Raw genomic sequence first — 23274 nt, forward strand, 5'->3', positions numbered from 1 at the left:
CTTTAATTCTCGGGCAGCCACCTTGAAGGCAAGGTCAGTTACGCTTCCAGCAGCCCAGCGGGCTGCATTGGAGGAGTGCAGTTCATTCCAGATTGTATCTGTGTCCACCTGTAGGGGCCAGAGTCACAGCCAATATCACCTAGGGTTCTACAGTTACTGTAATGGCCTAAGGGCACCCCACAGGACAGGGATCAAAGCAGGCAGTAGGATGGGCAGTGCCCATTCCATGGCAAGAATGCCAAAGGTCAGAGATCTGGGTAGACAGTTCTGCCCCTCGAGGCTGAAGAAGGTCAGTGCCTTGCACTGCCCAGAGATCGGGCCTGTTGAGGCCCTCAAATCCCAAGGTACTTTTTCTTTCCCATCTTTAAGTCACTGGAACTAGTTCCAGATTGGCTGGCACATCCTACCATCGACATCATCCCTGCCTCCCCATTCAGGTAAAGGGACATGGCATTACCTGGGTGGAGCTCAGGGTTTTAGTCAAGCTGGGGGTTTAAACCCCAGCTGACCCTGCTCAGGCCCTTTGGGATGGTCCAAGCTGGAGGGGCCGTCTGCACCACTGTCTTCCACTCAGGGCCCTAGCCTGGGCTGGGAGGCCTCCCTCAACCGAGCCCCAGGGCCATGGTTCCGCTCCCCTCAAAGGCTAGGGAGGGGCCAGGAGGGAATGGGGAGATGGGGCGTGGTGGACCAAGAGAGACAAGGAAGGCAGAGAGAGTCACAAGAAGCTGGAGAGAGAAAGAGAAAGAGAGAAAGACAGAGGTAAAGGGAGAAGGGAAGAGAAAACAGAAGTAACAACAGTTGGAAAAACCAGAAAGTGGCAGGAAATAGAAGTTTTAAACAGGGTACTAGCTGCTCCCAAGTGGTCCTACCATCATCTGCAGCTTTCTGCTTTCCTTCCTGTACCCAAACACCAGACCTGGATTTTATAATTTCATACTCCCAGCTCAAGTTATAACCAAGTCCACCAGGGCATTCAGTCCTTCCACTCCATCTACCCTTGGTTGGTACCTCCTTTGCTATGAGGCAAAGGAGACTAACTGGTGGGCCACAGTATGAGATATAGACATCCAGCATAGGAAAAACCCATAATGGGGGAGCAAAGAAGGATCCCAGGGATATAGTGAAGGCCTGCTTTCTGAAATGTGGGGCTACTAGCTGTTATCACTGCTTTCCAACCCATGCCTGAAAGGTTCTACTTGTCTTATACTTGCAAGTAGCCTGGTGGTCTAGGTCTGATGACCAATTATACTTCATGGTAGGGGCAAGGTGCACATACAGCCCTTTCACAAGGGAGTGACTGATGTCCCAAATCCAGATCTTGACCCTTCTTCTCAGGTCCATGGCTCAGCAATGATTTGCATATCTGTTATGTGCCAGACAATGTGCTCAGTGGTATGAAGGACTTAAAAGATTCAAAGACAAGGTTGTTATTCTTCCTAGCCATATGATCTGTAGGCTTTCTAGCCAGTAGCAGGGAAGGAGAAGGGGCTGATAATTGGTAAGAGCTGCCCCTAGGAAGTTCTTTCTGGCATACAAACTATGCAGGGAACTTAAGTGCTAGGGAATACAGAAAGGGAACAGGAGGCCAGCAGAACAGGAACACTGCCAGCAGGTATAATGCCCAATCAGTGGGCTACAAGGGAGCACTTACCCCAACCCCACCACAGGGCAGCATCACAAACATCCTTTGTGCCAGGATCCCTGCAGGGAGAGTGGGTACATAGAGAATTTTATGGGATATGAGTCCTCTACTCAACATCAAATGGATAGAAGGGATGGGGCAAAGGTAACGAATGGAGAAGCAACACAGGAGAAAGGACAAAACAGAGGTGGTTGGGGTAAGTATGGGCATAAGCATGGACAAGGAGCAAAGTCTGGGACATCAAAGCTAGGGTGACAGGTTGAAGAAAGGTAGTGGAAAGCAGAGGTGAAGACCAGATCAGAGGTTGGGCTAGACTGAACAACTGTAGGGATGTGATAGGGTGGGTTTAGGGCAGGAGGCAGTACAGAAGGGAAAAGGTTAGAAGGGGGGGAAAGGCTAGAGCTGGGAATGATGAAAAAGCTTGAGGATGCTACAGTATGGGGTAGGCTGGGCACGGTTTCCTACCTGCAAGCTTTCCATTGTCCAATTTGAGTCGGCTGAGTGGGTTGGTGCCATAAAGCAGCACGTGTCGTTCATCATGGACTGACTGTAGCTCCTCCAATGAGGCCTTCCTGCCTCGAAGACACTGTGCAGAGAGAAGCTGTTACAGTCCAGCCAAGCTCTTGACTGCTGTGGCCCTCCCCTCTCCTCATCCTTCATACTCTCTCTTCACTCCTCTTCCTTCCCACCCCCAACCCCAATCCCCATCTCCTCACCTCACACTGGCTCCGTAGTCCCCGTTCCTGTAGCCTTGACCAAATGCTCTGGATTCTGCCTGCATGCTCAGGATGGTTGCTGTTGTCCCCACAGGAGCACTGGTGTTTCAGCATCACTGAATCATACACCAACCCTGCCAGGGTACCCGGCAACAAGTTATTGTTTGTGTGGGGACATTGCCCCACAGGGCCATAGCCATGCCCAACACTCTCAGATACCATCACACAGCCCAACACAACCAACTGCCTGGTCAATGCTCGACTTCCCTTTATAGGGCCTAATGTACCTCCACCCCAACATTCTCAAATACGGCCATGTTCATCCTGGTATAGTCCTCATGCCTACACACAGCTGTAGCCACTGGAGCCCTGATACCCTCCCAGGCAGCCCACATGACCATAGCCCAACACCTCCCCTCATTATCCAGAGTACCCCTCCCAACAGCCTCTTTATACGTGCCCACGACCACCCTGACATTGACTGACATCTCCAATACAACCCAATGTATCTCAGTCCCCAGCATACATGTACATAGTAGTCACACCTAAACACATGAATTACAGACACACAGCAGCCAGGCAAATTAGCATATGTCTATGTGGCCAGGCCATAAGTGAAATTAAATGTTAGTCTCACAGGATGATCCTCACACTGAATGTCATAATCCTAAGGGGACTTAGAGATTAAAATCTGGAAATCCTAAATGGCTGTTTGGTGATGGCTCAGTGGCTCGAGTGCTGGGCCTGGAGTCTGGCCTCAGACATTTACTATCTGGGTGGCCCTGGTCAAGTCACTTAGTCTCTGGAGAAGAAAACTGCCAACCACTCAAGTATCTTTGACAAGAAAACACCATGGACAGTACTGGTGTGCAATGGTCCATATAGTCACAAAGAACGGCCACAACTGAACAACTGAACAATATCTTACAGTTCAATAGCAAATGAGATTATCTATCCATCCATCTATCTATCTACCTACCTACCTACCTATCTATCTATCTTAGCATAGCCTTTCCCCCCTTATATCATTATTACTGCTTGAGGGCTTGAGGTGGGGTAATAAAAGCACTCAAATAGTTCCCCAATATTTTCCTGACCACCATCCCTGAGGAAGAGCCAGGGAGAGCAAAAGATAGAGGGGGAGTGAGAAGGAGAGAAGATAGGAAAGAATAAGGAAAAAAAGGAAGGGGAAAAGGAAAAAGAGAGAGAAGTATAGGAAGAGCAAACAGAGAATGGAAGCCAAGAGCTGCTGTGGCCATTTTTGGATAGTTTTAAATGATTCAGAAGCTGGAGGATGAAATGAAGACCTCCTAAGGTTAGTAAGCTAGCTCAGGCTTAGCACTTAGCTACCTTGTCTATTCTTTGTCCTCTTATCACTGTGATTAGAGATTAGGCTGTTTGTCCCCACTGCTTAGGATACCCTTGTTCTGAACCTCCTGCCTCTTAGAATTTCTACTTTAATTCAAAGCATGCATGGCTCAGGAGCCCCCTACCACGTGAGACCCCTCCAGATCCCTCCAGTTAGTGAGTGCTCTCTGTGCTTTGAAATGACTTTGTATTTTCTGGTATCTATTTTGTATTTATAAGACAGGTAGGTGGTACAGGAGATAAGAGTGCTGGGCCTGGAGTCAGGAAGACTCCTCTCCCTGAGTTCAAATCTGGCTGCAGACACTTACAAGCTTTATGACCCTGGGTGAGTCATTTAACCTGCTTGCCTCAGTTTCCTCACCTGTAAAATGGGCTGGAGAAGGAAATGGCAAACCATTCCCGTATCTTTGCCAAGAAAACCCCAAATGGAGTCACAAAAATTAGGAAACAACTAAACAACAACATTCTATATTTACTTTTCTGTATTTACACTGTATGCCTCCAGGGAAATATAAGCTCCACAGGACCAATTCTCTTGACTTCATCAGCATCTTGTACACTTAATACACACTTAATAAATATCTGTTGAACTGAATTGACCATCTTGTTTTCCCAACTACATCCCCTATGGCCTGGTCTGGACAAGTCTCTGGAGAGATCTGAGGCTGTCTCTAGACAGAGAGAAAATGGTACAGTTAACAGGTCTGGGAAAAAAGAGCTGTCTTATGCCCAAGCTTCTTTTTTTCTGGCTTACTGGAGACCCCTGTTTGGGGAGGAGGGGGAGCAGGTACATGCTTCCTTCTCAGTTCTGCCTATTGAAATCCTGTTCTCAAGCGGTACTTTTTTCTGGGAAGTCACCTCTGACCCCACTCCTCCCTGCCAGCCTACACAAGGGTTCTCTTTATCTGCAATATGTTGTTGTTCAAAAAGCATACTGGTTATATCTTTCACTCCATCCATCACACAATGCACTGTTTTACTGATTTCCATACATGAAGTATCCCCTTCCCTTCTGGTAGATTTTAAGCTTCTTGATGGTTTTTCACTTTTGTTTTCCCAGTGCCAAGGGCCATGGACATAATAGGTCTTTAAATGTATAAGGATACTTCAGAGAGTGTGCAGTGGATAGGGGAAGAGAAAGCTTGTATTCTCAGGTGTCTCACAGAGCTTGAGAGAAGAATCCTAGATATAGGACACCAAACACAATGTCAGAGATGGACAAATGCATCTTTCCTGGGCATTATACACTGGACAAACAGGGCTTCAGAATTCATGAACAAGGATGGATAAAGAGCAGGGGTTCTTAACTTGAGATGTATTATTTCCTAAATATTTTGATAACTATTTCAGTATGATTGTTTTCTTTTGTAACCCTAGACATTGTTTCACCAGACTGCTAAAGGGATCCATGACACATCTTGACTTAGACACACACACACACACACACACACACACACACACACACACACTCCTTCCAATAACCTTTGGTCTTTTTTCTGCCTCGGTCTCAATCTCAGTCTTACCAGTTGTATAGGGCAGGGTCCTGGCAGGGGTCTCAGGGCAGGGTAGTACTAAGGCTTGGCTAGGTGGTTCTGAAGTTGGCAAGGAGACGGGAGCAGCTGGGGAGGACTGTGCCCTGGAGAGGGGCCGGTGTCCACTTTGGGTAGAGGGCAACAGCAGTGAGTCACCTGCACTTCCCCTGGGAAGCCGACCCAACAGCCGTTGCTGCTGTTCCCATAGGAGTATCTGAAAGAGAAGATGGCTTCTTAATAATTTGATTTCTCCAGCTTTAAACACTACCTATCTGCTCCTTCCCCTAGACTAGTGGTATTAAACTCAAATAGAAAACAGATCCCTGCTGGCTGCATATAGACTCAGATTAACATTAGCTATCTCGTATGTATTTTTATTTATCTCGTTAAAGATTTCTCAATTACATTTCACTCTGGTTGGAGCAGGGTGCACCTGGGAGTTTTACCGCCTGTCTGCCCTCAAGTTTGACACCTCTGTTCTAGACCTCATAGGATGATAGGATGATAGATAGGCTATCTGGCCCAACCTCCTTATTTTACAAGTGAGGATACTGAGGTCCAGGGTGATTCAGCAACTTCTATAAGGTTATGCAGGTAGTATCAGAGATAGGATTTGAACCCAGGTCTTCTAATCTAGAGACAGGAGTCTTTTCACTAACCCACCCTAATGTAGTTTCTCCAGAAAACCCCACTGGAGGATTCTAGTGCCCATCACCACTGATTCCTGTGTTGTTTTCCCAATTTCAAAAAGGCCTGGGCTGATCATTGTCATCTCACAAAGACCCGGCTCTCATACTCCACAGCTAGGACCCAAGCTGGGCTCTTCAGCGCTCTTAAATTGTGGTCCTGCTCAGATCACAGGTCTTTCATCTGGAAGGGGCATAAAGATTCCCCAACGCTCTTCACTTAGGGTGAATGTGTATTTAATCTTTGGCTAGTTAGTTTAGAACACCAAACTAACTAGTTAGTTAGTTAGAATACTGGATCAATGAGGCCAAGATCAGAGATTCCCAGCCCACATGGGAAAATGAACTCTGATTGTGTTCCAAGGCCACAGACTCTATCCCTAGCCCCTGCCAACTGCCCTAAAAATGTGTGCTAGTCACAAAAGAGACTGGTTGGGAGAATGTGAATGGACTTTAGACTACATCCCCCTGGAGACAAAACTCCAGACTGTGTGCCCTCTGGTGGTGGTGAGCTGTAAAAGTATCTTTATATGAGAAGGCTGTTATATTTTTGCTGTATGTGTGTAACTTGAATTCAACTGAGCTCATGCCACTGTGGGGCAGGTGCTGTGGTGAGTCAGGAAAGAAAGACGCTGGTGCCCTGGAGCTGCTTCCTACTCTGATGGTCCCATCTCCCCCTCATTCCTGTCCTGTCCTGTCTGTGCTCCTATAGCCCCCTACTAACACCCAGAAACCTCTGTGGGAATGGGAGTCTGGCTGTGGAGGCTGTCTACCTGCTGGTGCTGCTGGGAGGAGGCAGGACCACCAACTTCAGGCTTCCCATGGCTGAGGTCCCTGTGTTCTGGGCCTCGGAGAGATGCCTCGTTTGTCTCTAGGTCCTCTGCTGAGGGGATCTGCCGAAGTCGAGGCTTCTCACTTGGTTTTGCTGGCCTCTGGAGAGGATAGATGCCAAGGGCTATTAAGTGATTCTGAAGTCAGTGAGGCAGGGCTAGGAAGTAGGGTGGGCTAGGTGAACCTGATCTGCTTAGCCAGCCATTGACTCCTAGGAATCTATGCGCTTTATCTAGTTGAGAGTTAACTGCTACCAGCCCACCCTGCTCTTAGCCCCTTTCCCTCCAAAGTTCCCCCTCCTCTTTCATATTACCGCATAGTAGCCTAGCTTAGAACCCTATCATAGACATACTTCCTGACCCCCCATCCCTCCCCTCCCCTTCCACCCCTTTTCCCACCTCACCTTGCTCAGCTGTGAGTGTTGTTTCAGCCAATCCAGGCGGGGCTGTAGGGAGCCTAGTGGCTGGGGAGCAGTGGTGCTGGGGGGCAGGGGCTCTGAGCGAGTCCGGCTCAGTGGCGTATGGGGGCCTGAGCCTGAAAGCCGTTCACTGGAGAGTAGTGATTGGGCAAAATGGAAGGGCAGTGGCCCAAGCCCAGGCACTACAGAGAATGAGAATAGCGTGAAGAAGGGAGAGAAGCAAGAGAAACGTCTCAGAAGTTCAGAGCAGTTGGGAGGCGAGGAAGGAGCGGAGGACGTGGTCATTGGGGGGGAAATGGAAATGTGGACATAGAGGGGAGGGGCTGAACAAGGAGGTCTGGAGGGGCTGCTGGCAGGAAGGTCATACAAGAGCTTTCTGGGAAAGTCAGTCACTTCTGGTGATATATTCATTAGGGTATAGCGACCCATTCTCCTGCAACTTATTCCCTTCCCCACCAATACCTTCCCCAGGAGCAAGAGGGGGCCTCACCAGTCAGCAGTGGGGGATGAGATATTGAGGGCTCCAAGATGAGGATGGGCTGCAGGTGAGATGCCAAAGTACCCCCTGCCTCAGGCTCTAGGCCTGGGGGCAGGAAGAGGGGACCATGGGGGCTCCCCAGGACAATTCCCCGGGGCCCCAAAGCAGGATGAGTCCTTCGGTCACCATCAGCCTGGGAGAGAACAGAGGGTGAGCAGGAGGAGGCTAGTCAAGGGGGGAACTGAATTACAGGTTAAGAATAAAGGAGATGTTGAATAGATATTGGATTGGGGGGAAGCTGAGTAGGGAAAAGACTTAGATAAAGAAGAGGAGGAAGAAGTGAATGCCAAGGAAGAGCTGGGAAGAGAGCACAGGGGGGCTTGGAGTAGAGAGGAAGTACCCTAGCCACTTACCCTGGTGGTGGCAGGCAGTCCCAGGGTGATTTCAGGAAGCGTGGACACCGTTGGTAAGGCAAATGGGGCAACTGAGCTTTCCTGTAGTCGAAGCCGTTGGGCTAAAAGCTCCTGCCATAGGGAGCAGGATGAGAGGTCACATCCGTCAGACCTTTCCCCACATGGAAACCATTCTCTCTAGGATTTGTACATTAAATTCTCAAGGGGCACCTAGTTGGGTTCCCACGGCTTGAATGTACTCCAGTGGCCCTCCCAAGGTCCCATGATCATTGCCTGGCAAGCAGTATTTGGTAAAGATGGAGTATTTACCTCAGAGCCCATGGCAGGAATGGGGCCATGCTCACTGTCATTGGGGGAGCTACAACCTGAAACGGGTGTGCTGCTACTGCTAGGGGATGAATCTGGAATGTTGGGAGGAAAGGAAAGAGATATCCAAGGATGAGGAACAAGGTCCTGTCCTCCTCACCCCTCAGCACTTTCTCTCCAAGAACAGACTCCTCAGTCTTTTCTGTTCACCACTCCCTGCCAAGCCCCAGCCCCAAAGTCAGTCAAGCCTTCGTTTTCTTGGTAAAACCACCCTTTCTCTGAAGTGGGGGACAGAGCAGCAGTAACCTTGGTCCCACCCCCTCCCCCACCCCAGGGAACCTCTGCCTGGTGCCTGGCCTGCTCTGGAAATGTCCCCTCCTCTTCCCTAACCCCCCCCCTCACCCCCAAGGGGCTCAGTGGGGCGCCGACGAAGGCTGGGAGGAGCGCTCTCCTTGCGAAGCAGTGGGTTCTTCCTCAGCTCCAAAGACTTCTTGGGCTTGTAGCGCAGCTTCAGGTTGGGCTCTGAGACTGTGGAGAGGACTAGAGTCACCCCAGGCTCTCTGGCCCCCCTCCACTGACCCTCCCTTTCTGGGTCCATCCCTCTCCCTCCAAAGGAGTAGGGGAAATAGCAGAGGTACTTTCTCTCAAGGACCCTATCCCTCCCCTCACATTTCCTTCCCTCTCAATTCTGTCCTTGTACCCCTTGACCTGAGTTACCTGTCCCATCATTTCCCTCATAACCCCTGCCACCCCTGGTTCTCTCCCCAGCTCACCTGTCTTACGCAGGGGAAAGTGTTCTGGGGAGTCACTGAGCAGACTAGGAACTGTGGGCAGCAAGCTGTTCAGCACGGTGGGGGGAGCTCCTTCTGTCTCTAGAGACCCCAGGGTTCTGTGGAGAAAATGCTCAAGCTGCTCCAGAATAGCTGGGACCCTAATGCCTGCAGGTATATAACTGCACAGGGCCCTGAGCAGCTCTTCATGTAATCTCATTCACCTGGGGACCGAGGCTACCTCAGCTACCAGAACTTCCTGTGTCCCCAGCACTATGCATTAGCAAGTGCAGAACTGATTCCACTGGGCATCTCTCAGGTAGGTTGGGAAAGCAATGCGCAGGACCACAGGCCTGGAGTTAAGCAGGGGAGGGGAGTGGAGCAGGGAGCACAAGCTCCCAGAAGACAGCTTTGGAGGCAGTTAGGAAGACCTGAGTTCAAATCTGACACTAAGCTATATGACTCTGAGCAAGTCACTTAACTTCTATTTGCCTCAGTTTCCTCATCTGTAAAATGAGGATAATAGCACCTATCTCCCAGAGTTGTTGTGAGAATCAAATAGAATAATAATTGTATAGTGCTTAACACAGTGCTTAGCCCATAGTAACAGCTATATAAATGTTAGTTCGAAGGACATCAGTGGGTCTAGGCAACGTCTTGTGCCCATTTCACAGGATCATAGGATTTAGAGCTAGAAGAGAACCCAGATATAATGGCACCTCATCTGATGAATGAGGAAATTGAGGCCCAGTGAAAAAAAGGACCGGTTCAAGGTCACGTAAATGGCCAAGTCAGGATTTGAACATAAGCCCCTGATTACCAATCTACTCTGCTCCCTTCTGTACCATTTGATCCCTTCATTTTTAATAAATCAGGAAACTGAAGTCTAGGGAACTGACTTGCCCGAGGTCACACAGCTAATAAGTAGAAGAACCAGGATTTAAACCTTGGTCCTCAAACTCCAACTTTCCCCTCTACACCACTGCCTCTCTGGGCAGGCGGGGACACCTTAGTTGCCCCCATGCTGACCCCTTACAATAGGCTCCAGAAAGCAGCACTGTGTGTAATTGGTCTCCTTGCCTCAAGTCTCCCCTCTCCAAACCAGACCAGCTGGGGATCTTCCTAAAGCAAAGGTATCCTTTGTTCAGTAAACTCTAGTGGCTTCCTCTAGGATCAAATATAATCTCCTCTGCTGGACATCTAAAACCCTTTGCAACCCAGCTCCAATCTACTTTTCTAAGTTTTTTCTCCACATGGCATTATATTCTCTATGATCCAGCCAAACAGACCTCGTCCTCACGTAGACTATTCCATCTCCAGGCCTTTGCACATGCTTCTCTCTTTCTTGGAATGCTTTTCTCCTCTCTCTGACTTCTCAGAAGCTCCAGTTTCCTTCAAGTTCAAGCACCATCTCTTACATAAGATAAGGCCTTTTATGATCCTCCACAGCTATTGGTGCCCCCTTCCCTATTACCTTATACAAGTGTACATGTTTCCCCTAATGGAATGGAAGCAGCTCCTTGAGGGCAGGCACTAATTTTTGTCCTTGTATTTTCATTGCCTAGCACCATGCCTGGCACACAGGAGCCACTCGACAAATTTTTACTGATTTAATTGATCAGTGGATGGAAGGACTAGTTCTGTGCACTATTATCTAACATTTTGGAGGCTTTGAGGCTTGGGTCGGGTGGTCAGACCAACGGGGCACTGACACTGAAGATGCACCTGCCCTAAGCACTGTGACACGTATCTACATCCAGGAGGGTTTTAAAGGAGGAGGACTTTGTGGGCAGTGGGCTGCTGTTGTGTATGTGTTAGGTATGGATGTGTGAGGAGGCAGCTGAGTTCTCTTTTTGGGGTGGTTGGTATCAGAGAACTAGGGGGAGGAGGGAGGGATGGCGGGAGCTAGTGGGTGTGTGCTGTTGGGGTCGTAGCTTTTTTTTGGTAAGGCATTTGGGGTTACATGACTTGCCCAGAGTCACCCAGCTAGTAAGTGTTATGTGTCTGAGGCCGGATTTGAACTCAGGTCCTCCTGACTCCAGGGCCAGTGCTCTACTCACCTAGCTACCCCAGTCACAGCTATTTTTGTTAAAAATAGGGAGTGTACGTGGGTCGGGGAGGGGAAGGAAGGACTCACCTGAAGGGGATGTTGGAATGGGTACTTCTTTCCAATGCTGCCTGTTGCTTCTTCAAGATGACTTCAGCTAATTTCTGTTTCACAGCATGGCTGGCCACAGCACCTGGGGGTAGGGGGGTTGGAGGGAGGGAGGGAGTAGGTGGGTGGGCTCCTAGCACACTCTCTGCCCAATGCCCAGCTTGGGCCCCCAGCACTTCATGTACCAGGAACTCCCTCCCCATCCCCCAGGCCTTTCTGCTCTTCCTCTCTCTCAGAGCCAAAAAATACAGTTATAAAACACACACACATTTAGAGCCAAAACTGCTGTGTGAGAGCTGACACAGGTATGGAGAGGACCAAAGAATCTCTAACACCTCCCTCCCCCCTGCCCCCCTCTTCTCACCAAAGATGCAGGGAAAGCCAACCAGCCCTGGTGCTTTTCCTAGGGAGGGTCAGGGGCATCTGGGGACGAGAACCAGGAAGAGGCCTCCTTTACTTACTCCGTTTGCTCTTGTCCTTGTGGAGAAGTTGCCTCAGCTCCTGCTCTTGATGTCCTCCTGGTGCCTCTTGCACTGGAGTCTCCAGGGAGAGCTGGGGATGGAGTGATGGAGAAGTCAGGAGGGTAAGGGAGGGGACAGCAGGGTGAGGGGCGGAGGGGACAGCAGGGTGAGGGGCTGAGGAGACTCGAGCCTGGTGAGGGACACACTTAGGGACTAATGTGATGTATCTAAGGTCCTGGAAGAGACTTACCTGAATGTGTTCAACCTGCTGATGCTGTAGACCAGCAAGAAAGAGCTGGTGGTGCAGATGCTGAGAGCGCTGAAGGGCCAGCAGAGTTGGTTGTGATGCAGGCTCCACAGGGGGCCTCTGCCCCACCCGAAGGTCCATGGGCTGGAGCTGAGGGACTGGCAGTGCTGGGCGGAAAGTGGAACTGGCTGAGGACAGGAATTGGAGACGCAAGGAAGCATTGAACAAGGAGCAGAACTGCCCTGATGACCTCTCCCCCCCTCCCCCGACCCCCATCCACATACCACAGCTTAGAACTGCAGCCCTCCTTACACGGACAGCCAGTGAACTTTGGAGTTGCAGAGTGAGTCCCTCTGGCCCTCAGTCCCACAGTTCCACAGCCCCCTAATCCTTCCTTCACCCTGTGATCAATCCTGCTTTCCCTAGAACTGAAGGGCCCATTCCCAGTAGGGGCAGACTTCCAAAAGGCTAAATGTGGAGATACTGGACTCTGGTACAGACCCATTCAAGTCCTACACCAACATGGTAGGACCTAAACAACTCCTCTTGGGCCTTGCTTTCCCCATCTGCTAAATGGAGAGGCCTTCATGAGAACAGGCTAAATGACTGGTACCTCCAACTCACAGTCCTTCAGACTTCTGACCCCTGGGTTGCTGGGGGCAATCTTGGCCACAAAAATGAATCATTGGTTCATTTAGACCTGTGCTAATGTGCCTGCATCCTCCAGTGCCCTCTGTGCCCAGTGGCACAGCAGAGACTACAGGCACAGCTGCCTCTTCCTGGAGTGCCCTCCCCACCCACTACCAGGCCGGCCCCTCCATGGTGCTGGGAACCCTGCCAAGGTCTTGGGTGAAAATGGCTATTTATAGCCAGCTCCCAGAGCAGGTTCCACCAAGCACAGCCGGTCCCTGCCGTCAGAGAAACTCAGGGTGGGGAGGAGGGAGTGAGGGAGGGAGGAAGAGAGGGAAAGTATCCAGGAGAAGGGAAGAGTTGTAGAGGGTGGAGGGGAGTGCTTGCCCTACCTGGTAACACAGAAATGAACCTAAGAAACCTTCCAAAAGAGGGGGCTTATATCTTTTTAAATTTTTAAATGAAAACCCTCCCCCCCTTTTTTTTTTGGAGGGGAGCATTTATGATATAGGGAGCTCCCTTAAAAGGGAGCAGATCAGCTATCTATCAAAGCAGATCAGCACTTTTCTCTGCAACTTTTAATCTGAGAGAAGTGCCTGGGGCACTGGGAGGTGAAGTGAATGACCCTCAGTTAATTCCTGAAGGGTAGCCAGTCCTCACATCCCTCATGCCACACTGCATGACAAGAAGGTTTCCAAGAACATGGATGTCAAATGTTCCAAACCCGAGTTCCCTCAAAGCAGGGCACACAGTCATGTTGCCTGGGGCTGGTAGAAAGGTATGGGGCAGTATGGCACAGTAGGAAGGACACTATCTTAGGAGTCAGGAAACTAGAGTTCTAGTCCTGGCTCTTTTACTAATCATGTGACATCGGGGGAGTCACTGTACTTCTCTGTACCTCAGTATCCCTATCTGTAAAATAAGAGGACTGGATTAGATGAGAGATTCTTAAGCTTTTTGGTTGGACCCCTTTGGCAGTTTGGAGAAACCTACGTACCCTTTTTCAGAATAATGTTTTTAAATACTGAAGGAAATCTAAGTTTTGTTAGAGGATTGTGAAAATAAAAATGTAATTTTTTTCCCCTTCCAAGTTCATGGTTTTTTCTGGGTTAGTTCCAGGTTAAGATTAGATGATCTCTAAAGTCCTTTCCAGCTCTGTGGTACAGTACTTTCAAAGACCAATGGAGTTAGAGTCAAAGGACTTGGGTTCAGATCTTGGTTTTGCTACTTACTACAGCCAGGTGGCACAGTGGATGGATAAAGCACTAAGCTTGAAATCATGAAGACTCATCTTTATGAGCCTATATCTGGTCTCAGACACTTACTACCTTTATGACCCTGGGCAAGTCACTTAACCTGGTTTGCCTCATTTTCTCATCTAACTGGCAAAGGAAATGGCAAACCACTCCAGTATCTCTGCCAACAAAATCCCAAAATGGGATGACTTTGGGAAAATCACTGAACCTCTTTAGGCTTAATTTGTAAAATTAGGGGGGTATCCTAGATGAACTTTAAGGTTCCTTCCAGTTTTATTTTTTTTGGGTTTTTTTTTTCTGATGGTGAAACATTTTTTTTATTGTCTTTCAAATATGTCCTTTTCTCAAATGACTCTAGTGTACATCTTGAAAATAAAACCATAAATTAACGATAGAGAAGTCTGGCATCTTTAATGCCATTCAATGAAAGACTGAGCCAGGTTTCCAAACAATCAGCATTTTATAATAGCAGCAACATTTGACAGTAAAGAAATAAACACAAGACACAGTGGTCCCTCCCTGTCAGTTTTAAATCTATGATCCTGTCACCCCAAAGAAACTAGATGGCTGTGGGCTTGGGAGTCTGCTTCAGGATAAGTTTCCCAGGTTTCTCAGAGACAAAGTCCTCTCCCCTGAAGGGGCCCCAAAATTCACATATTTCCTTAAGTTCTGGGGGATAGAGGTAACATAAAGCTATGTAGATTTGCTTAGGACCCCTACTGATGAAAGAAGGGAAAAACCAACTAAGAAATGGTTAAATCCTCACTAAATCTATGCTTTTTTGTTTAGCCGTTCTTCGTATGTCCTATGCTAAGTACAATGCCTGGCACATAAGTGCTTAATACATGTTGATTGACTTGACCTGACAATGAGTGCAAGGGCTTTGGCCACACCTAGCCCAGCCTAGAAACTTGAGGCTTTCTATCTCGCCACTATCTTTTCACTTCTGATACTTTCTAGCTATGTGGTACCATGCAAGTCACTTAACCTTTATGTTTCCTTACCTGTAAAAGGGGGGTAATAATAAAGGAAGGGCAGTGAAGGGAATAAGCATTTATTAAGGGCCTATCATGTGCCAGGTAATGTGCTATGTGCTTTAATAATAATGATAGCACCTAAGTAAGTTGTGAGTTAAATGTAGTATGTCAAGTTCTTTGCAGACTTTAAAGCACTAATTAATCAATGCAGACTCATGCAAACTGACGCTGGGCTGGAGGGCTGCTCAGCCTAGGAGCCTGGAAATCCCTCTCATAGGAAGCCTGGCATTTATGGCCCTTCACAATCTATCCTTATTACTCCTCTTACACAAACTCTCCATTCCAAACAAGCTCACTCGCTCTTTAGAGCACTCCATGTGTCTATCTGACCATGCTTTTGCTCACATAGTTCCTCCTGCCTGGACTGCCCTCCTGACTCTTTGCTATTTATCTCTACTCTATCCATTCTTCAAGGTCCAGCTCAAGGCCTTATTCCTCTGTGATATCTTACCAGATCCATGGCACTTACTCTCTGTACCATTTATCTGGCATTTCCCCTATCTCCCTCATTAGTTTCTAAGCTCTTCTCCCTACAGCATTTAAATATGTGTACTAGGAGAGTGGCTTTCCTTGTTACATTTTGTAGTAGGAGTCGGGCTGCTATGTACCTTCTTTTGCTTTCCCCTCCTTGCCACTCCAGCACATCTCAGTCCCTCTCTGTCCCTTACGTCTTCTCTTTGCAGAACTCATAATTACTCAATTCTTTCAGCAGATGAACCCTGTACCTTCATGTCCTAACCTGCCTAACACAGGATGGATCTGAAAGTGGGAAGGATCGGGGAAGTGATGGATGGGGCACAGGCCAAGACTCCTGGTAGGTGGGGGACAGGGGAGGGGAGAGGGAGGTGGGAACATGGGACAAAACTATAGTGGAAAGATCACTGGACTTGAAGCTGAAAGGCCTGAGTTGGAGTTCCAGTTCTACTACTGGATGCTGAGTGATCTTGGGCAAGTAACCTTTCTGAGCTTCAATGTCTTTCTCTATAAAATGGGGATGATAATACTTACCTTTCTTTCTTCACAAGATTATTGTGAAAATCAAATGAGATTATGTATGTGAAAATGCTTTATTATATAGTGCTATATATATGTGTATATATACATACACACATATATATACACACACACATATATAAAAATAAAACATAATAATATTTGGTTCTGACCCCTCCAATGGTGGCCTACTAGCAAAAAAAAAAAAAAATGGAACGCTTGGGGCTTCAAGGAAGTTGTAGCGCAGGAGGTGGAGAATGGCAAGAAATGGACAAATTGTACATAACCTCCTACACATGGATTAAACACACGTTCCACCCACCACAGCCTAAACAACAGAGCATAGACAGTACCCTTTCCCTCACCTCTCTACCCTGTCCACTTGTCTTCTTCCTCCTTTTTGAGTGCCCTCAAATCAGGGATGAGATCTACAACAGCCTATGAGAAATGGCTATAAAAGCCCCACTCTTCAATTCTTCCCCATGAAACAAACCAACTTTTTCCTCCCTATTCCCCTGATGCCTAGCATCCCACTCCCACATCTCCATTCTATTCTCCCTAAAGCCTTTTCTCCCCTCCTTTTCTTGTCCCTCAGTTTCCTATTCTTCCTGTGCCCTGCCTGTAGCACTCCTCCAATTCCCCACCCTTGACTTACCTGTGCCAGGGGGGTTGGGATACTGGGGGCCAGGGCTCACCTGGGTCCCATCTGCAAAGAGAGAAAAGAGTGAGGAAGCTGCAGAGAGGAAGGTAAAATTGAGAAGGGACTGTGCTATGTCAGGGCACAAAGGCCCAATACTGGGGGGATCTCTGGGGCTTTCTATTTACCTTAACCTCTGAGTGGGATTGAGACCACCTACCCAAATAAAAATTCAGAGGTTTCTCTCAGTAGAAACAGAAGTTTTATTTATTCTAGCAAGTCTCATGTGAGAATTGGGCATCACCTACCCAGGGTGGACTGGAGTAGGGAGGCAGGATCCAAGCAGCAAACAAGCAGTTATATACCCTTAGACAAACAACTCTAAAAAACCCTCCCCCACTTGTTTACCAGAATCTCTTTAATCTCGTTGGTTGAGGTGAGAGACCTTACATTCTACCCAAAACAATCTTGGGAGCTATAAGATTGCCTCATTTGGCGAAGATAAGGCTGGGGTGGTGGTTACAAAACAAGGGAGGGGGTGGGCAACAGGTGTATGACCTGATCACATGATTTACAGGAAAATGAAACTTACGGCCAGCTAATGCGAAAGCCTTAACTAAATTTTGGGGCACAGCTTCCATTTCATATGAGAAACTTACACTTGTTCCACACAGTCCCCCCTCTCATTTCATAGTTGAAAGTTTCTCATGCCAAAACTGGTAAGTTTCTGCAGCCTCCCTATTTGCTATTTCATGAGGGTTTAACCTTCCCTCTTCTTCCTGACTGACTGGCATCCACCCTTGATTCCCTGATATCATTAATCTTATGGACTCACCAGCAGGCTCTCTTAATGTAATCATCCTAGAGAGTGTCCCCTGTACAGTAGTCATGCAAGGGACACACACTGGGAGTAGTATGACTCCACTCACTGCTATCAATAAGAACCATAAAACCTGCTTCCACCAAGTTCCCCCAAACCAGGACCACTCTTTTAAGTAAATATGGGAAGGATTAATCTAAACATTGACAAATCAAAGGGGCAGGGCCCTTCATAAGTGTAGATACAGAGACTCAAAAGAAAACAATAATGCAATTGTCCCTTTAAGATTCAAAAATTCTTTTCTTATACAGCTGTCTAGCAGAGAACATCATCAATGAAGTCCTCTGGTCCTTGGTATTTATTCCAGCCATCTCCAGCACAGCATCTCAGCATCTTCTTCTTCTTGTCTTCCTGTAGGAACCAGCTTTCTGTCCATTCTCCTACAGAAGTGATCTCAGCACAATTTTAAATCACTATTTCTAGTCCTTATAACCCTGATCATTTTTACAAACTCAAAATTAAAATCATGGCCAATTGTTGTGTTTAAGAAATTCATATCAGAACCCAGTGTCTTATACTTTACATTAATCCGTTATTAATTTCCTTACCAGGGGGATGAGATTTCACTAAGGGATTAATCACAGGCTTCAGTACATATCAATTTTTAACACAGTACATGTAAAATCTTAAGATTTTAGTCATGATTTGTTTCTTTGATGGCATTTACAAAATAAATCACAAGCCATTCTTCTTTTAACATTATTAATCAATGGTAACAAAACTTTAGACAAGTATGATATTATCCAAATAACATTCTCACAAGCTCCTGATTATCTCCACACCATTACCAAAAATTAAAAGACCCTAACTCATACCGGAACATAGTCCCAGTTCTATAATAACCTAAGATGTTCCATAATCAATTATTTTAGTAAATTTGTTACAGTACTTATAAAACCTTCTGATTATAGAAACTAGCCACTAAGAGATTAGAGCAAGGGGACAATATTTCCCCCAACTTCCTGTCAACTCCAGACAGTGTTAGGTTGAACTGCAAACTGCATTGAGCCAGACTTAAAGTCCGCCAGGTTTTGGTTAAGGACACCTGGAGTTAGACTCAGAAACAGTCAGTCATTATCCTGGCAAGTTCCAACAATCAGTTTAAGATGTGACTACAATCTAATTCTTTTCTTATGTCTCATGCTGACTGCTTGCTCTGATCATAGAAACGTACTATAGAAGGAAAAAGAGCAGGGACAGGTGACGTATCAAATATGACAAGATAAAACATCCTTAGTTTTGTTTAAATTCAGATAGAGTCACAGTTCTCCAATCATGCAGTATCTGTTTCTCCTCATAGCCAAACTCAGGAATAATCAGGTGGGAAACATTCCTTTCCAAAGGACAATGGGGAAACTGAGCCAGGAGGATCCCATCCTAGACTGAGGCTAAGACTGTCCCCTTGGCCTTTTTCCCAAATAAATCACATTTCCTCTAAGTAGACCTCCACCTGTTCTTGTGGCATTTCTCTCAGATACTGATTTAATACAGACAGTAACTATACCCAAATTCAAACTCAAAACAAAATTAGTTATAGTCCCAAGAGCCTTTTACCTCAAACAGCAAGTCTCACTAATCACAGCTTAAAGCCAGATGCAGTTACGTTCACACGCATGAGTTGCAATAAGCAATATAGATTTAGATTTACCAAGACTCATACATAAGAAATCTCACTTTACGTAAAGATCTTTCCTTCTCAAATTTAAACTTGCCCTGGTGTAAAAGCCAATCATTAAAAATCATTTCTATCTACTGTACCCAAACTTGCAACTTCTCAGCAAGCTAAGTCTAGGAGCTGCATAATCCTAACAAGCTCTTTTCTCAGGGCAGATGACCTTGCCAACACAGATGCAGTAATTAATTATCCCTCTTAGGTTTTAGCATTACAACAGTAATCCCAAACAACTTAGTTAAAAATCTCACAAATTTCATAAATGATAACAAAACAATTTTAACTTTAAATAAAGACAAAATTTGGAAATATTATGATCTCTTAAATTACAATACTTAGAAGGAAATGTTACAAAACAGGATCATATAGAGTACAGAGTGCCCCAACAGCCAGATTCATTCCTTTTTCCCTTTTCTCTGAAGACACAATTAATTTAACAGTCTAGATTATAAAAGAAATTGCCCTTCCAACAACATAACTAATACAATTGAAAACAGACTCAATAAAAAAATCATTCTTTCTTTCTAGAACCTTTCACTAGATTCAACAGTCTCCTGGGGCCACATAGTTAATAAATTTCTTACTGCCAAATAACAATATGTGCTCTTAAAATTATACAAATACACATTTCTAAGTTCAATACCCTCAGCCCTTTATAATGGGATATTATCCACAAATTCATATATTTCTTCAATATTTCAGTTTCCCATTCACGTCCACATTTTCTTGCGAGAAAGTTTTACAAACAGTTTGGAATCACCTATTGTAATCAGGTCAGTTTAAAATGTACTGGGTCAGTATTCTAACTACTTCTTTTTGCCTTCCCTCCAGGTAGGCACCTCTGGAGCTTAATAATTAATTGAACAGTAATAATCATAACTCACAATAACCAATATGGCATCCTCCCAGGGTGGGGAACTTAAGACCCCCCCACCCAAATTACACTCACCAAGACTACTAAACAGCTTTCTTTTTGCATTTCTGAAGGAAGATAATTGAATAGGGCTCTCCCTTTCTCTCTTCCCAAACTGCTTTTACAACTTTACTATGCACTCTAAACAATTCACTCGTCTTACACTATTTTTCTACTGTTCTTTAGTTTCTTTCAATTTATTTTAGTGCCAAACAGTATAATAAATTCTGACTTAAGCATTACGTTAAGAGTATCACATTTCATTTGAAATGTTACCAGAATAGATTAAATTACCTTTGGTTATGTTCCGGTACTCAGAAACTTTTCTCTTTTACCAGAGGCAGAAAAGATTAAGTGCTACCTCTCTTTTTGATCTGAGGGCAAAAGGTTCCCTTTTTCTCTCTTTGTCTCCACACTCACATTTGGCCAGAATTAGAATATATAGAGAGAGAAATTATGTTTTTTCCCAAAAGTTTCAAACCTCCTTACTTTCACACTGTGCAAATAAACTATACCTTCCTTAAGCTTTCTACACATACTCCTCTCTCCTACATGCTTAAACTTTCTTGCCTTTCTGTCTAATGGACTTTGATTAAAATCCCTTTAAAACCACACATATCTTATTTCTTTCTAATTCTGACCTGACACTTCGAAAATCCTTCTCAACTTGCTTTTTACCAATCATATAACCTAAATAATAAAGTATTTTTCTCTCTTTCTCTCTTCCATCCACCTGCTCTTCTGAGGCTGCTGTTACCAGGGAGGAAGAGGGGGAGACAAAGAAAGCGACTTTCCACAGTCCAGCTGCAGCCTTTTGCTGTCTTGCTGCAAAAGATACACACTGACACTCATACCACACACACACACAAATGCAAAAAAATTTGACATACAACAACCCTCTGTCCTGTAGAATCCTCAAATCCTCAAATCATATTTAATCATTTTCTTCCTATCCTCTATATTTTGGTAGTTCATTCCGATTCTGTAATCAATTGCCTAAAGGACTGTCTATAGGTACCTCACATTTGCACTCCGACTGCCTAGATTTAGATTGTCCCTTTCCCATTCTTAGGGAACCCCTAGGCCCTTACCTAGGGAATTTATGGGAGTCGTCACTGAACTCCCCGAGTCTAAAGACTCAGCTGAATCACCGAGGAGGGTCTCCTACTCCTCACCAGTCACCCATGAAGCTTTCTCAGCAGTGTCCTATCTATTCCACAATTTGATTAGGCCTGGACTCCGCCTAGAGTCTGCCCTAAAGGGACCTCACCCTATGCATTACCTCCAGACCCCTGAGTGTTTATGTCTGGGTTGCACACATACAACTTATGTGACTGCTCTCACTCACCAGCCGGCCAGAATTTCTTAGTTTTGTTTTAATTGTCGGAGCCCTAACAAGCCTTCTGTTTCTCCGAATCCCTCTCTTTGGGTTTATTTTAATGACTGGGCAGCAACCTTCCTCCGGAGCTCAAGACCTCCAAGAAATCTCGGATGCATGCTTGGTCTTGACCTTGGCAGGGAAGCCCCCTCCCTAATAGAAAATACCAGACGAACTCCCAGTTGAGTGGGATTGAGACCACCTACCCAAATAAAAACTCACAGGTTTCTCTGTGCATCACCTAACCAGGGCGGACTGGAGCAGGGAGGCAGCAAACAAGCAGTTATATACCCTTAGACAAACAACTCTAAGAACCCCTCCCCCACTTGTTTACCTGAATCTCTTTATCCTCATTGGTTGAGGTGAGAGACCTTATATTCTACCAGAAACTAAGAGATACATTTTACCCAAAACAAGTTTAGCAGCTAGAAGACTGCCTTATTTGGTAAGCATAAGGCTGGGGTGATGGTTACAAAACAAGGGAGGGGTGGGCAGCTGGTGTATGACCCTACTATATGATTTATAGCAAAACAAAACTTAGGCCCAGCTAATGCTAGAGCCTTAACTAAATTTTGGGGCATAGCTTCCACTTTATATGAGAAACTTTCACTTGTCCCACACACCTCCTATAAGCCTGATCTCCCACAAACCTGGAGTCTCAGCCATCAAGTGGAGGTACTATGCCCCTTCCTTTCCTCAAAGACAGATGTGGGCTGGGAGGTTTCTCAGCCCTCTCTCCTACATATCCAAATGAGTTTCATGGACATAAGATCACAAAATCTAGACCTGGAAAAAGCCCATGGAGATGATCTAGTCCAGGGGTTCTTTTCCTGAGGTTCATGAACTTTTTCTTTTGTTTTGTTTTTCGCTAGGCAATGGGGTTAAGTGACTTGCCCAGGGTCACACAGCTAGTCAGTGTAGAGGCTGGATTTGGACTCAAGTACTCCTGACTCAGGGTCTGTGCTTTATCCACCGCGCCACCTAGCTGCCTCATGAACTTATTTAAAAAAAAATTTTTAATAACCCCATTTTGGTATAATTGGTTCCATTTGTAGCCCTATATATTTTATATTACACATTTGAAAATGTTATTCTGACACCCAAGTCCTTGGCATTGTCATATGATTCAACGTCAGAAACTGATAAGATTTTATCAGCAAAAATAACATTAAAGAAGCAGGATTACAACCAGTTTTGTCATGGCACCCTAAGGACCGTGGGGCTTTTCCATTTGGCTAGCAGCTGAAACCCTTCCTATTAGGTCAGTTCCCCAAGAGCAGGGACTGTCTTGTTTTTCTATTTGTGTCCCTAGCACTTAAAACAGTGCTTTGTACATAGTAATCACTTAGTAATTGCTTGTTTCATTTGCTAATCAATTAATTAATTAATTAATTCATCCATCCATAAGCTTCATGAGGCTGCCAAAGAGGTCCATGACATACAAAACCCTGATCTAATCCAATCCCCTCTTTTTATGAACAAGGAACAAAACCTGAGAACTGAAATGACTTACCCAACATTATGCAAGTAGGAAGTAGCAGAGGTGAGACTGAGATTCAAACCCAAGTCCTTTGGCTACAAATCCGATGCTCTTTCTGTTAGCCCATTCTGTTAGCTTTTCATACTGGACCTGTCTAGTCCAAAGTTGTTTCATGATCAGACAACTGTCCCATTCTGACAGTCCCTTCCTTCCAATTTTTGAATCCTTAGAGTATCCCTTTCCTGAGAGAGTACTTGGCCACTAGGGTGGGCAGCCAAAAGAGGCTCTGTCCTGTAGCTTGAATGGTGAGATGCTGGGAGGGACCCAGAAAGGAGGGTGCTGGAGGTCTGAAACTAATAATTGGTATTAGCACAG

The 23274-nt window shown here is 46.0% G+C and overlaps 1 protein-coding gene and 1 long non-coding RNA gene across 8 annotated transcripts in view; one reads left to right on the forward strand and one right to left on the reverse strand.

Moving 5' to 3' along the window:
* HDAC7 (histone deacetylase 7) overlaps positions 1-23274 on the reverse strand; it is a 55717-nt gene that overhangs the window by 13273 nt on the left and 19170 nt on the right. For 2 of the 6 annotated variants that reach the window (XM_020977153.2, XM_078156768.1), the window contains exons 2-18: positions 16595-16645; positions 12027-12211; positions 11777-11867; positions 11298-11400; positions 9164-9279; positions 8793-8918; positions 8394-8485; positions 8085-8195; positions 7684-7864; positions 7179-7375; positions 6718-6876; positions 5250-5472; positions 2359-2492; positions 2108-2228; positions 1652-1701; positions 1277-1363; positions 1-108 (exon numbers count right to left, since the gene is read on the reverse strand). In XM_020977153.2, the coding sequence (XP_020832812.1) occupies positions 1-108; positions 1277-1363; positions 1652-1701; positions 2108-2228; positions 2359-2492; positions 5250-5472; positions 6718-6876; positions 7179-7375; positions 7684-7864; positions 8085-8195; positions 8394-8485; positions 8793-8918; positions 9164-9279; positions 11298-11400; positions 11777-11867; positions 12027-12211; positions 16595-16645 (2135 nt within the window). Of the gene's footprint in view, positions 109-1276; positions 1364-1651; positions 1702-2107; positions 2229-2358; positions 2493-5249; positions 5473-6717; positions 6877-7178; positions 7376-7683; positions 7865-8084; positions 8196-8393; positions 8486-8792; positions 8919-9163; positions 9280-11297; positions 11401-11776; positions 11868-12026; positions 12212-16594; positions 16646-22932; positions 23031-23274 lie in introns of those variants that run through there. The other 4 variants (XM_078156767.1, XM_020977154.2, XM_078156764.1 and 1 more) reach the window with 4 other exon arrangements.
* Positions 1-23274, forward strand: part of LOC110201471 (uncharacterized) — a 29081-nt gene that overhangs the window by 3368 nt on the left and 2439 nt on the right. The window contains exon 2 of one of the 2 annotated variants that reach the window (XR_013487520.1): positions 15656-15760. This is a non-coding gene — a long non-coding RNA (uncharacterized LOC110201471). The remainder of the gene's footprint in view (positions 1-15655; positions 15761-23274) is intronic. The other variant, XR_013487522.1, reaches the window with a different exon arrangement.

This window comes from Phascolarctos cinereus, unplaced genomic scaffold (genome assembly GCF_003287225.1).
Source record: "Phascolarctos cinereus isolate Bilbo 61053 unplaced genomic scaffold, phaCin_HiC Scaffold_1;HRSCAF=81, whole genome shotgun sequence".
Classification (NCBI taxonomy): Eukaryota; Metazoa; Chordata; class Mammalia; order Diprotodontia; family Phascolarctidae; genus Phascolarctos; species Phascolarctos cinereus.